Source organism: Loxodonta africana, chromosome X (genome assembly GCF_030014295.1).
Source record: "Loxodonta africana isolate mLoxAfr1 chromosome X, mLoxAfr1.hap2, whole genome shotgun sequence".
NCBI lineage: Eukaryota > Metazoa > Chordata > Mammalia > Proboscidea > Elephantidae > Loxodonta > Loxodonta africana.
In genome coordinates, this window is record NC_087369.1 from 130,336,532 (window position 1) to 130,351,763 (window position 15,232).

The 15,232-nt window shown below is 36.8% G+C and overlaps 1 protein-coding gene across 5 annotated transcripts in view; it reads right to left on the reverse strand.

Moving 5' to 3' along the window:
• Positions 1-427: 427 nt before the first annotated feature.
• Positions 428-15,232, reverse strand: part of ACSL4 (acyl-CoA synthetase long chain family member 4) — an 85,646-nt gene continuing 70,841 nt past the window's right edge. For all 5 annotated transcript variants that reach the window (XM_010594687.3, XM_023553912.2, XM_003414805.4 and 2 more), the window contains exons 10-16: positions 12,319-12,458; positions 11,449-11,621; positions 9,391-9,465; positions 6,552-6,743; positions 4,942-5,056; positions 4,010-4,167; positions 428-3,316 (exon numbers count right to left, since the gene is read on the reverse strand). In XM_010594687.3, the coding sequence (XP_010592989.1) occupies positions 3,159-3,316; positions 4,010-4,167; positions 4,942-5,056; positions 6,552-6,743; positions 9,391-9,465; positions 11,449-11,621; positions 12,319-12,458 (1,011 nt within the window). In that variant the 3' untranslated portion in view covers positions 428-3,158. The remainder of the gene's footprint in view (positions 3,317-4,009; positions 4,168-4,941; positions 5,057-6,551; positions 6,744-9,390; positions 9,466-11,448; positions 11,622-12,318; positions 12,459-15,232) is intronic.

A 15,232-nucleotide genomic window follows, 5' to 3' on the forward strand; every position in this document is an offset into this window, starting at 1 on the left:
GATAGCAAGCCAATCAATCCTTTGGCAGACTGTGGCCCAATCAATCATTTTTGGAGAAGTGAAATCCAGGGCCAGAAAGGCGAAATAAGAGAAACCCATTGCATCAACCTCAGATAAGGTAATTTCTCCCTAAATTGTAATTAGCCTAAAAGTAATAGTAACAATGTATTAGAACCTACTACTAATCCACGTTTTGTCCCACAGTATCAGTGTTATAAAGGGGTACATCTATTAACTGTATTAAAGTAACAGCTTTGGGTTTAAACACTCCAAACTAATGGATGGAACTTAAACAAACCAGGTTAACTGCTTAATGCAATTCCATAAACCTAGAGATGAGTACTTAAAAGATATATGTTTAAAAGTTTGGCTAACGTTCTTCAAACTTGCAGATTTTATCTTGACACATAATTAAGCACAAATTAGCTTGATATAACATGGGTGGATTTATTAAGAGTTGAGTGCAAACTTAAAAACAAAAACAAAGCTTTCCATTCAGAAGAAACAAAAAAATCTAGTTAACAACCCTGAAATCGTGCGTTTAACCAGAGTACAAATATGAATACATTCTAATGTGTAACTACATTTGAAAATCAAAACATTTCTCTCCGAATTCAAAATACTACACAATCTTTAACCTATTCTCATTTAATTACCTTAGAAATATTTGTCATATGCAATCAGGAAAATACAGGCAAGGATCATTAATCAGTTTACTACACTTGAAGAAACATTACTCTCCTTAACTTCTGACTTTTTGAATCATTCATCTGTATTTCAGCTCTGATAAACCATACAATTATACTTCCACTCTAGAAAATAAAAATGAATAAAAATATCAAGGAGGTAAAAAGACACATTTCATGTAATTAAAGCAAAAGTCACAAGTGTTGGACTTACAAATGTATCTGTAGTAAATTTTTTAAATACAACTTTATTTGATGGTTGACATGTTGTAATAATATTTAACAGTGAACGATTTAAACAGGTATAAAAATGTGAGATCAAAATCTTTATGCTCAAAAACTTGAAAAGTACTATGAATATGGAAAGATTTCTGTGTACATAAACATGACTTCTTTCAGATGAAAAATCAGGGGGCAGTGGCATCTCCCTGGTCCCTTGACAATATTTGGATTTTCGCAAAGAATTAGCAGCACCCAACCTTAAGTGTTTATTACGTGTTTCTAAAGGGCCTATACAGCAGATTAGTTGGCAGTGTCCTAGCTCTTGGGAGATGGGGAAGGTGGGGTGTAGGATGTCTGCCGGTGGGTAGGGCTGCAGATATCTAAGATAGTAATGCATGCACTCACACATTTAAAATCACCATTGCAAAAAGAAATAAAAATCACACATTGGGAAAGTCTAAGAAGATTATCCTGAAAGGATAAACAGCGGGCCAGGAACAGTAGAAGCTCAACAGTAGTCCTATTTGATCATAACCATTTTTTCACTCCTCAAAGGGAAGTTGGGAAGAATGAGAATACTCATACATGTAACATCAGTGAAAACCTGTCTAGATTTTTACATTGCAGAACACTGAACAGAAATCTTCACAAAAACCTTCATTCTTGTTTATAATAATACCAGATGACATTTTTCCTTTTTACCACCATATACATAACATTTAAATTATTTTCTTTATAAATATTTGAGCAAAAAGAATTAATTTTGTTGCAGTGGTGGCCCACATCTGTACAAAGCAATGTAAGCAACATATATATATATATATACGTGTATATATATATAAAACGATTAAGAAAAAAGTGCAAAGAATGACAGTATTAAGAATTTCTGCTTTTTACAGTAACTATGGTTTAAATGTGACAATCAGGGATATATAATCCCAGATTTTAATTAAAGATTCAAAAAGAAACCCGCACTCGAAGTTACTGCACAAGCATCAGTCCCTTATCAAGTAACTCTTCCCTTTTCCCAAATCTAACATTTCCAGTTTCTAAACTCTGCATAAATAGGAAAAAATGATAACACTGTTATCTACCCTTTAACTTCCCAAAACTCACTCAAGTTAATCACTCATAGGTTCAAACAAGATACTAGGGAAGTCGTTCATCATAACCCGCTTCGCTAAAATTAAAGCAAAATAAAAGGCTTTCTGAAATCCAAACTACTGATTGAGAATCAAATCAGCAACGGCCAACAGACAATAAACTACACCTGCAATTTAATAATGACAAAACCAATCGCTGCTACCAAAGATAAATTCAGAGTCAAAACCTCTTTCCCAAGTTCAGTGCTTTGCAATGGTCACAATTCCAATTATGTAAGATTTTATCACTTATTAAAACAGAGAAAATGCGTCCTGTTTAATTTTGTTTAACTTTCTATCATTTTACTCTTGGTCTCGGGCTTTCATTTTGAACAAACATAGAAAGGCAATTTTCTACATTAAAAAAAATGTACTTTTCTCTTTAAAATAATTATAGTTGCTGATTTTAGACCTCAAAGTTTCAAAAAAACGGTTCAATCTTCCTTTATTTCTAAGTATTACTAGGTATTATTTGGTGTGTATATGTTGTTTTATTCTTACTTTAAGCACTGTAATTATTCACAATATTACAATGATTCTATGTCTAATTTATACCACAATTATGAATCGTAAAATGGCTTCCAAGGTATTATTTGATTCTGTATATTATAACACAACTGAATTTCCCTTTCAAGATAGTTGGAAGAGAATTGTAAAGCCCTGCAGCACTCCTGCTTTGACTAGTGTTAACGTACATTTTCTGTCATGCTTAATATTTAAGCTTCTTCTGAAATTGGAAGACAACAGACGTTGGAAGCTGCAAATCTCATCAAACTACATTCTACTCCAACTTATTTTGCTCATCATCAAATATTTTTCTTTAAGGAAACAAGTATATCTTAGGCTAAATTTTAAAAACAGGATTGTTCTAAAAATAACACAGCTAAAGGGAAATCACTTTTCAATTTCAGTGTCACTAGAACTACGCATAACTAAGTGAAAGTAGATTCAACAACTATTTTAATCGATTTTGGTTTTTTCTTTTATTACCATGTCTTTATAATGATGTATCTGCATTCTAACAGACAGCTCAACAAAGGCTTAAAGCTCTAGAACTGAGAAACCACCAGGCCACCTCCTGCACAACTGTAAATAAGAGAGCCGCCTTTCATTTGCCCCCATACATTCGCTCGATGTCTTTGAGGTAATGGTTCTTCAGTTCCTTCCTTTTCAGCTTGAAAGCATCAGTTACCAAACCAGTTTCAGGGGTCCACGGCTCTGGGCTTAAGCGAACCTTGATTGGAATTTCAAATCGCTCCAATTTCACTGAAATGAAATGGAAAAAAAAAAAAAGAGAGAGAGAGAGAAAAACAATGAATAAATTAAATGGCTTTTGCAAGGCTGGACCTAGATGATACAGGTAATGAGGCAAACTTATTCAATGCTATATTAAATAGTTTATTAATGATACCACACTACCTCATAAACTCATTTTGTATTTCTTAAGGTATACATAAATCAGAGCCCTGGTAGCATAGTAGTTAAGTGATACAGCTGTTAACCAAAAGGTAGGCAGTTTAAAACTACCAGCTACTCCTTGGAAACCCTACGGAGCAGTTCTACTCTGTCCTATAGTGTTGCTATGGGTTGGAATCAACTTGATGGCAATGGGATTTTTGGGTTTTTCATAACACATCTATCCAAAGATGGACCCTGGGGAGCTATAAATTCCATTCCAAGCACAGGTTAGATGACCACTTGGCAGGGCTATTGCAACATAGAGTAAAGAACTTGATAGGTTATTCTACTATATGACCCTGAAAGGTATTTCCAACATGGAAATTCATTGATATATACTAGACATCTAGATAATATATATAACAGGTTTTTTAAAAACCCTGTGTTTTATTATTAAAATAACCAATCAACCAGCCAACCAAACATCTTGAAAAGCCTAATGCACAAGACTTCATTAAATGACTTTTAGGGACTTCAACAGAGAAGCAATTTTTTACTTACTGGTATTTGCAGCTTCTCTAATTTCTTTCAGTATTTCAGCTTCCATGGCAGGGTTATTGCAGATATCAACCCAAGTTCCTTCTACCCCTTTCTGTTGTGCTAAAAGAGTCAACTTTTTCTGATTAGGAACCACAAAACTGATCACATAGGACTGGTCACTAAAAATTCAGAAAAGAAAACAAAATAGAGATTAAAACATGGAGAACAGTTATTCATAAATTAGTCATTAAAACAGTAAAGAGAATTCCAAATATATATTTCTCTTATTTGTTAAAGTTAAAAAGTAATAAAGCCCATAAAAATAAAATATATTGATGTATTAAAAAAAAAAAAAGAGTTCAATCTGTCAGGCCCTTGATTTAGAAAAACTTGTATTCAAAACTCTTCTAGTTGTGTTACCTTCTTGGGAAAATTACTTATGTTCAGAATCAGTTACAGATATTAAATGAAATAATTTTTGTAGCACAGCTAAGTATTTAAGGAGCCTTTGTGGCATGATGGTGAAGTACTCAGCTGCTAACCAGAAGGTCAGTGGTTCAAACCCACTAGCGCTCCACAGGAGAAAAGCCCTGGAGATCTGCTCCCGTCAAGATTATAGGCTAAAAAACCCTATGGGGCAGTTCTGCTCTGCCATACAGGGTTACTCTGAGTCAGAATCGACTTTGCTGCACACAGAAACAACAACAAGAAGCTAGGTATTTAGCAAGACATAGTAGGTGTTCAGTAGCTAGTTAAAAATGTCTGGATTGACTCAAATGATCTTCAAGCTATTGAATTCAAGAACTTCCAGAAATGTATAACATTTCCCAACTCTGATGAAATTTCTAAGGGGAGTTTGATGTTACCCTTAAGATTATATATAATCAAACTGGTTTCTACCTACCCTTTTACTGTATGTATGTGAAATATAAAATGCAACTTTTGAAAGTTACCTTTTGGCAAAAGCACAGATATTGTCAATAAGTGGACAGTTCTTCAGTGCAGCCTCTACTTTCCCGAGAGATACGTATTCTCCTGCTTGCAACTTCACCAGATCTTTCTTACGATCTATAAATTATAAAGAAGGTTGTTGTCCACAGTCCATTTTATTAACGTGTACACAATTCTGGTATCTTTCAGTCTCTTTGGCTTTATTTACAAAGACACTTCTTTTGAAATCTTGCTCTACATACTGTTCGCGCATCCACATCAGTTAAAAAGAAAATACCCAGGTAAAGAAGTACTGGCTAACATGATACAAGCTAAGGAGCCCTGGTGGCGCGGTGGTTACAGCAAAAGGTAGGCGGTTTGAGCCCACCAAATGCTCCCTGTGAGAAAGATGTGGCAGTTTGCTTCTGAAAATATTTACAGCCTTGGAAACCCTATGGGGCAATTCTACTCTCTCCTACAGGGTAGCTATGAGTCGGAATCAACTGGGTGGCAACAGGATACCCAAACCTTTAACATCTTAAAAATTATAATCTCAAATACTATAATGCAGTTAACAGAAGGAACAAAGACTTCGGAGCATTAGGTTTGAATGGTAGCTCTGCCTGCAGAAACCACCCTTGATTGCAGGGCAATTAGGGACCAAGGAAGAAAAGACTTATTGGTTCTGCCTGGAAATTTCTCCAGATGAAACTTCTAAAAGGGCCTTAGAAACAACTTTCCCAGGGGATCTCTACCTATATTCAGATCAGATATTGTGAGGCCCAGGACCAGATTGAAATGGATCACTAGAGATATGATGGAAGAAACTTTATGCCTTGAAAAGGACCTCACTGAGATCCTGCAGTAAGGACTGAGGTCCTTATCAGCTAGACATTTTTTATTTTAACTTTTGCCTGATGAAAGTGAACCACTTAAGGGCCTGTTTTGGAGTTGCTTTTTTTAAATTAATGGTAGACTCAACTTTAGTTGGCTCAATAAGGGTGATGCAAAGCAAGTGACATTCTTAGAAGATCAGATTAGTGTTGAGAATTGACATCATCCTTTTCTTTTTTTACTGGTCAAGGCTAGTTAATGCCATGTAAATGGCCATCAGGAACAAAATATGCCTATGCCACCCCTTGGGTGGGAAGGTAAACTGACCAAGTAAGTCGTGTGAGACAAGAGGATGAAGGAGGCCTAGAACAGAGTTTGTTACGGTAGATGATTACACAGAACCACACGTAGCTGACTAAAAATACTTCTTTGAGCTCCTTCCCTTTTCTCATTATCAACTTGCTATTTTCCTGTTCAGTCCTCCAATCCCACTGCTGCTACTATTGTTGTTGCTACTGCTGCCACTACTTTCTAAGGTTCAGGCACTATTCTAAACATTTTAGATATATCAACTCATTTAATTCTCACGAGAACCTTATCAGGTTGGTATTGTTATCTCTATTTTACAGATGGGGAAGCTAAGAAATAAGTTAACTAACTTGCCCAAAGTTAGAACCAATGGAACTGTCCACCCTATTAATGACCTGACCAATATTACCTTTCACATGTGTTGAAGTTGCAACAAGTTAAACACATACACACACACACACACACACACACACAATAAGAATACACTGACCAATAATCTGTAAGCATCCATCAGGATGAAATTCTCCAATATCACCAGTGCAAAACCACCGTTGTCCACGATGATCCACATAATAGTCCTCTGCTGTTTTCTCTTCATTTTTAAAATATCCCATGGAGATATTCTGTCCACCAATTACGATTTCTCCTCTGGGGTTTGGCTTGTCATGAACTGTATAACCGCCTGGAAATCATAAAAGTAAATCAGTTATGGTTCTAAAACAAAATTGCCTTTCATTAATTCTTAAAGCTCCTTTGCTACTACTATCTTTCTGCTGGTCAAATATTTATGACACTTTATGTGAGAATATTAGCTTATATCAGATTTACCTGAGGATGGAAACCCTGGTGGTATAGTGGTTGAGAGCTGTAGCTGCTAATCAAAAGGTCGGCAGTTCAAATCCACCAGGCGCTCCTTGGAAACCATATGGGGCAGTTCTACTCTGTTCTATAGGGTCGCTGTGAGTTGCAATCAACTCAGCGGCAATGGGTTTTTGGTGGTTTTTTACCTGAGGATAGTGGGTGGCTGCTCATTTGGTGTGATTTCAGGAATAGCAGGGAAGATTCAACAATAATCATCACTACCAATTCCTGAGAAGCCCTAGTGGCGCAGTGGTTAAAAGCACTTGGCGGTTAAAACCCACCAGCTGCTCTATGGGAAAAAGATGTGGCGGTCTGCTTTTATAAAGGTTCACAGCCTTGGAAACCCTATGGGACAGTTCTACCCTATCCTATAGGGTTGCCATGAGTCAGAATCAACTCGAGAGCAGTGGGTTTTTGGTTTACCAACCACCTATTCCAAACCTTCCCGTGACCATGAGACCGAGAAATAAAACCCACACTTAGAACACCATCAAGCATTGTTGTTGTTGTTAGGTGTCGTCGAGTCGGTTCCCACTCACAGCGACCGTATAGGGGCTTTATCTAACTCTTAAGATAAAATTATCCCCAACAAAGGTAATACTTAAAGCTGTTATAAGTAAATTACCAATATGTTGATATCAATGCATTTCAGATTATTTCCAGTAGTATGTGCCTGAAGAAGGCAACACTATTAAGTGATAGAAAAAGGACACTAGGGGAAACAAGAGGGTCACTTATATTCTTAGTTTCTGCCTATGGCCTATCACGACTGTAAAACACTAACAAAACCAAAACCAAACCCACTGCCATCGAGTCAATTCTGACTCATAGCGACTCTATAGGACAGAGTAGAAGTGCCCCATAGAGTTTCTAAGGAGCGCCTGGTGGATCTGAACAGCTGACCTCTTGGTCAGCAGCCATAGCACTTAATCACTACGCACCAGGGTTTCCAAAACACTAACAGACAATAACTATTACGATATTTTATCATTACCTCTTTAGTACTGAATAAAGCTTACTTTACAAAAAAATATACCAAAATCTGATTTTATAAACTGAGATACCGATTAGATCTTATATTATAAAATGATTAAGAGTTCCTTCCAGCTGTTAGCTGCTCTTATAAATTTAACACTATTTAACATTTCACTGTAAAAAGTCCACTGTATGCAAAGTATTAAGATCATTCCTGTTGTATGAAGCAAAACATCCTTCATAGTAATTAAAAGGCCAAATACATGTCCAAAATGGACCCTCTCTCAAAAACTGACAGTAAAGCACAACACCAGAAATTCTCCTTATCATGTTTTGTATAATTGTTGTCTCTCTGACTCCACTGCCCAACAAATAACCCATATTATAAACAATTTTGATGCTCATACCCAACACACAGAATTCTACCCATTTTTTCTTTGGATTTTCATTATAAAATTAGAAAGGCTGCACCATGGGAGAAAGGAGAAAGAAGATTTAGTTCTAAGATGTAAAACTCTCGGGAACGCAATTGGCTTTTAAATGTGACTTTAAAAAGAAATGGTAGTTTGCTCATAAAGCACTGGCAACAATGCATATAATAAGAGAGTCACAAAGTAGATACACTTTTAGAAACTTAAAGTTTATGTCAGATACAATCCATTCATTTTCTTGTGATTTGAACAACCTAAGGAACAGGTCTTCTGAGGTAACTGGTCCTTTACATTTTCAGTCTATGGCTCCACCCCAAGGTAAACATTCTCTTTTAAGTCTTAAGCTTTTTAATAAGTCCTCCTTTATTTGGCATGGCTGGCTGTTAACTGTTTATTGAACACTCTATTTTATTACAGCACATCTATTTACTTAGTAACTTTCGTAAGTTCATTACAGGAAGACTGGTTTACTTTGCCACCAATTTCAATATGAGACACAGGTTTCTTCTGAGTGGCTCATCTCTGCAGTCAAATAGCAAAACTCACCTATTCATACATATATATTTAAATTTACCACAGTAAAAAAAGGAAAACAAAAAGTCAACTATTTAAATAGCTGGACAGTTGAGTCTCAACTATGAAATATCTGTGGGGTCAAGACCTAAGAAGTCTCTCTCTGTGTGTGAGTGTCTGTAATCAATCACTCCATCCCTTGAAAATCCGAGGTTTCGCTTCCCAACCCAAACATCCTCACTAGCAAAGCAGAGCTTCCAAGGATAGGGAAAAAATATTCTCTAAACCTAGGGAAATCCCACTAAGTTTTTCCTCTTTATCAAGTATTTCCAAGTTCAGAATCATTATACCTGGATTTGGCAGATTTTCCTTTCCTCTCTGTAACCTAAAGATAAGAGTTTTACTGGGAAAAAAGCAAGCACAGGAAACAATGGCAAAGAATCATTCCCTACCTCAGACAACCCAGCATTTTCAAGAAATGGAAGTCTTGAGACTCACGGTGGTTTTCGGTGTATCTAGAATCACTAGAGCTTGTCATAAAATTCTTACCTTCCTGCCAATCTTTTAGTTTAATTTCACAGCAAATAAGAGGGGCTCCAACTCGGCCAGTAGTATAGTCAGTAACTATGAGGGAAAATGAGGCAAAGATATTAGCATAGCACATTTCAGATCAGCACCAACGTGAGACCAATAATACTGGACTGAGTCAGAGTGTGAAGGATGACAGAAGAGGCAATAGCGAGAGGGAGTGCAAGGTGTAATCATCTTTCAACGTTTTGACAGCGCCAACTGATTCCAGTGTTGTTATATCATTTTTGCTTCTCATGATTTTGGATAATTAAGTACAAAAATCTCTGTTGAAAGAGAGCTGGCTCCACCATTATCTACCTAAGATTCTGATAAGACAGACTTGGCTGGAATTCCAGCTCTACCACTTACTGGCTGTGTAACTTAGGCATGTTACTTAACCTATGTAAGCCTCAATTTCCTCATGTACCAAATGGGGACAGTAACAGAACCTACTTCATGTAGGCATATTCTGTGAGGATTAAATGAGATAATACATAGACAGTGCTTAACATTTCCTGGCAGAAACTAAGTGTTCAATCAATGTTAGTTGCTATTATCAAACATAATGATGATAATAATATTACCCTTTTGAAATCTGTGATTACTGCTAGCACTAACCGAGTATTTATGGACGGCTATGTTTTTTTTTATTACATGCCTAGCACCGCATGAAGTATTATGAGAAAAATGCATAAAAGATAAGGAGACCCTGCCTTCAATGAGCTTACACACAAACTACTTAGAAAGAAATGCACATGAAATTTACTTACAGAACATTTAAATACTAAACTACATGGTACGGTAAGCACAATAGTACCTTAAAGACCAGAAAGATCAATGTAAAAAGTAGTTGGGAAAGACTTTATTAAAAAGTTGGGCCTTAAAGGATGGTTGTGAATAGTTAGCAAGGAGGGCCTTACAGGGGAAGAGAACAAAAAATGCAGATTTAAGAGACCGAGAATGCTTATATGAGAAAGAGAGAAGACTGGCTTGTCTGGATAGGGAAGCCAGGTGAATACGTGTGTGTGTGCGTGCGTGCGTGCGTGTGTACAAAAAAAAAAAGGAAAATAATGATGAATAGGTAAAATGGTGCCAGATTAGACAGATCTCAAAAGCTAGGTGAAGCAAGTTTAGATTTGATATACCAGGTATCAAGAAGAGTTTGAGGTGAGTTTGTCTAATAGAAGTATACAGGAGGAATTAGAAATGACAGGATATAGGCAGACACAGAGCAGTGTGAGGTAATAAAAGGTTGGATGATAAAGGAAGCATGAGGGCAAAGGAGCAACCTAATGAAGAAATGGCAAAGCTTGAGGAAATTCAAAGATATTAAAAAATAGGCAATCAGGTGACTTCAAAGCTAATACCCTGAATGACTTTAAGGATGGCAGTGCCACCGACACAAACAAATAATCTGGCAATAGAAAGACAATTTGGGATAACAAACTGATTTTAGATATGTTTAAGGTGAAAGTGGGATAATCAAAAAAAAAAAAAAAAAATTCCTATAGCCCAGTGGTTCTCAACCCAGGGTGGTAATATTTGGAGATACGTTTCATTGTTCCAACTGGCATCTAGCTGCTAAACATCCTACAATGCACAGAAGAGCCCCAAACAACAAAGAATTATCTGGTTCAAAATCTCACGACTGCCAGGGTTGCAGAAATCCTGTTATAGGTTATTAAAAATAAAAGGAGAGCAAGAAAGATGTAGATTTAAGAGGTTGCATAAAAGTGATACTTGATCCCGAGAGTGCAGTTTTTCAAGAAAGTGATCATTAAGAAAGATTAAAGAACCAAAGAGGACAGAATTTTGAGGACAAACACTGTGGTATAAATAATTACAAAGATTAAAAATAATGGGTATGCATAATACTCTCATTTAAAGCCCATAAAACTAAAATTATATAGGTGCCCATAGAATCTGATATTACTTAGGAGGCTGAATACAGAGGTACCATGCTTTCCGAAGGTCATGCACAGGGATTTTAATAGCTGCAGCTAATGCAGAATTACTTGCCACTTTAAAAATGCTTACCTTCAGTAACTGTCCCAGCCCCACATGATTCTGTCAATCCATAACCCTGGCCCACTGGGCAGCAGAAGCAGACATTCATGAACCGGTGTGTCTGAGGAGACAGTGGCGCTCCACCACACAGCATCATACGGACATTCCCGCCTAGCAGGGCTTTCACCTTTTTAAACAGTATCCTTGATAAAGAGGGGAATAAATGATTTTAATACATACACACATCATTCCTGCTAATGCGCTAATTTATAAGCTCTGGGAAAGATTTTTCAACTTTGCTTCAACATCGAAATTTCAGAATCATGTGGATGATCAGGTTAACAAAGCAACGACTAGTAACACCTTGAAAAAACGCCTGAAAGTTTCTTTAAAATGCAGGAAAATGCACAGTGTCTGGACATTGCTTTGTCACACAGTAAATGAAAGAAAATGATGACATAAAAAAAATAAAATTTAATCTTTGAAACATGTCATCACCTGTCTTATCTTCCTTCCAATGAAAAATACTTCTCCATCCCCCAGCACCACATTTAAAATAACATAGCCATATGCTTACTATGCTGTTTTGGGAATACAATCCATCAGAAACCTTCATGCATAATAAATTCTGAAGTATAACTCACTTTTTTAAGTCAGAAATAATAGCCCTGTTTTTTAACTCAAATGCCTTACTTCAAAAATCAATTCTAGTTTGTCTTCCTGTGACCAAGTTTTATAGTCAAATCTTAAATATTTACTCATTTGTTAAATTACTGGATAAAAGAGAAATTCGATCTTATCATCATGGCGGTGACACTCAAACTGAATTAGACTTGCTATTTACTTATTCATCTCCCAGATTTAAAAGCTGAAACTACAGAGCCTACAAAATGTACTTACAGATTGCAAAGAGGTGCATCATATCCCTTTTGGATCTGTTCCAATTTGTAATCGTACCCTATTTTGAACAGAGTTTTCTGAATATAGTTCATCTCTTGGACTTTGCTCATAACATTCTTATAAATTCTATCCATGATTTCCTAAAAGGTAAGCAAAATATTTAATAACCTGAAAATAATTACACCAGCACTGAGAGTCTTTACTTGAAGATACCTTATTTTTTACAACGTTTCAGATAAAAGTCTTTGGTTTAATGTTTTATTTCCTTTATTATATAACTCATTTCATTGACTTTACTTGTTCACTATTTTAAAAAGACTTTAAAAAGTATAGATTTTTTTCAGTTCTATATACTAAGTTTATTTAAAATTTTAAGAAATGTTCAACCAGAGTATATAAAATTTACTCAGCTGTCACAGAAAAACAACTTTAAAATGTTTTTCTTATCTCAAATATACTTATCCTCAAACAGTACTAAACACTACTCAAATATGTTGATGCTTCTTTTTATTACAACTACCATGTGGCTCTCCTACAACATGGTAAAGAGGTTTACCATTTCTTAAAAATCTTACATCCCTGTAGTTTAGGCATTTCTATTTCATTTTCAGTAGAAGCAAAGATGACAAAAAAAAAAAAAGAAGAACAGGGTTCTCACTCATAGCTATGTGGGAAATCAGAGGTAGGATCAGGTTTGGGATTAGCCTGACTCCCAGGCTACTACTTACAAAGCAAAAATCAAACCAACTCTAGATTATCATTATGTTTTCCTGAGTGGGGGAAAGAAACAGTTGCCATTGAGTTGATTCAGATTCACAGTAACCCCATGTGTTTCAGAGTAGAAATGTGCTCCATGGGGTTTTCAATGGCTGAGTTTTTAGAAGCAGATCACCAGGCCCTTCTTCTGAGGTGCCTCTGGGTGGGTTCAAGTACCACCTTTTTGTTACTAGCTGAGTGCTTAACCCTTTGCACCACCCAGGGGCTCCTTATTTAGAAATACTTAACTTAAAACATTTAAAATACTAATTATCAGTTTACACTATTAAGTTCTGCTACAGTGTGTAAACGTAATTAGAATAGAACCATTCACAAATGAGGACAGTATAACCATCCCTTTAAAAGGCTACCAGGCATTTAAGCATGGTACCGTGCTGTCTTTGTAGTTCCACAAAACGAATCACCATTGTATGACTGAAATATTTGCCTAGATCTATGACTTCATCTCACATACTTGGTACACGTTATCAGGAGGGACCGGTGCCTGGGGAAGGACATCATGCTTGGTAGAGAGTTAGCAACAAAGAGGAAGACCCTCAATGAGATGGCCTGACACAGTGGCTGCAATAATGGGTTCACGCATAACGATTGTGAGGATGATGCTGGACCGGGCAGTGTTTCATTCTCTTGTACACAGGGTTGCTATGAGCTGGAATCGACTCCACAGCACCTAACAACATGACTGAGACATCCCAATAGTTCCCTAAAAGGACTTCTATAATCATCCCTCTTAAGCATATGATTTTTTTTTTAAGCATATGGGAGACAGATGTGTGAGAACTACTCCCACTACTCCTCCCAACACTAGATACTAATCACAGTCATAGAAAGGCCTCAATGAGTAAGGAATGCAATACAGTTGCAACAAATTTGCAGGATTATTCAAGTCACCCTTTATCTCAACCTAACATTACTAGAGGTTCAGTTGAGTCACTGCTTATAAAAATAGTTATTCTGAATTTTCACACTGTGGGTATTACAGTATTAAATTGGGCAAGTTATTTAATCTCTCTGAGTCTGTTACACCACCTGCAAAATGAGGGGACTACCTCCGAATGGTTTTGTGAGGGATTAAATGATACTATAACTGAAGGACTTAGCACAGTGCCTCAATAAATGGCTATCGATGTGATTCCCAAGGAGCCCTGGTGGTGTGGTGGTTAAGTGCTTGGCTGCTAACCAAAAGTTTGGTGGTTTGAACCCACCAGCTGCTCCACAGGAGAAAGATGTGGCAGTAAAAGATTATAGCCTTGGAAACCCTATGGGGCAATTCTACTCTGTCCTATAGGGTGGGTATCAGTCAGAATTGACCCGAGGGCAACAGGAAATTGATCTTTTATTCTGACCCAGGAAACTAACTCAAAAAATAGAATCTATCCAAAAAATTCTCAAAAAAAAATTTTTTTTAAGGCCTATTTACAGAGGTACACGTGATGTTAAGGGAACCAATGAGGTTTAATGAAGTAACCAAGGGACTAGCAACATGGGACACCATTTACTATTCCTAAACGTGAAGGGATAAGAGGAGGGGACAATGTTATCGGAACCTGGATGAGGTCAGTAGCCATGGGAAAGCGACTGTCTAACAGGTGCCATGGCAACTGTGAAAAACTGCAGCCCTACAGGAAGGAGCAGAGGTAGTCAGTTTGCAGACCTCTCTATTTTCCTGCTCTCTGGTCTCCCCTACCCACTGACCACCGCCATGGAGTCGATTCTGACTCATAGCAACCCTATAGTCCCCTGAGTACCTCCAAATTGGCTGAATCTAATCAAAAATAAGAAGGAAAGGAAACCCTGGTGATTCGCTCATAGAAGTCAGCTTCCAAGGCACAAAGTAGGGCAGAGAATGGACAATGGCAGACAAATGAAGGACAAACACCACCTCTGCTAACCTCTGCTCATCTTTGAAGATGAAATTCAGATACTACTTCCTTGAGGCCTTAGCCTTTCCCCCTCTCTGTGTTCTTTGACACAGTTTATCAGGGAGCCCAGTACTTTGAGTAGTAAAACCTATATATTATTTTAAAAAAATAAATTCTAAACAGTCAGTATACACTTGCTCTTCACTTATTGGGCCTATGTCATTATCCAACATTTGGCATTTACGACAACAGTAAAAAAAAATCTGACTATTTTG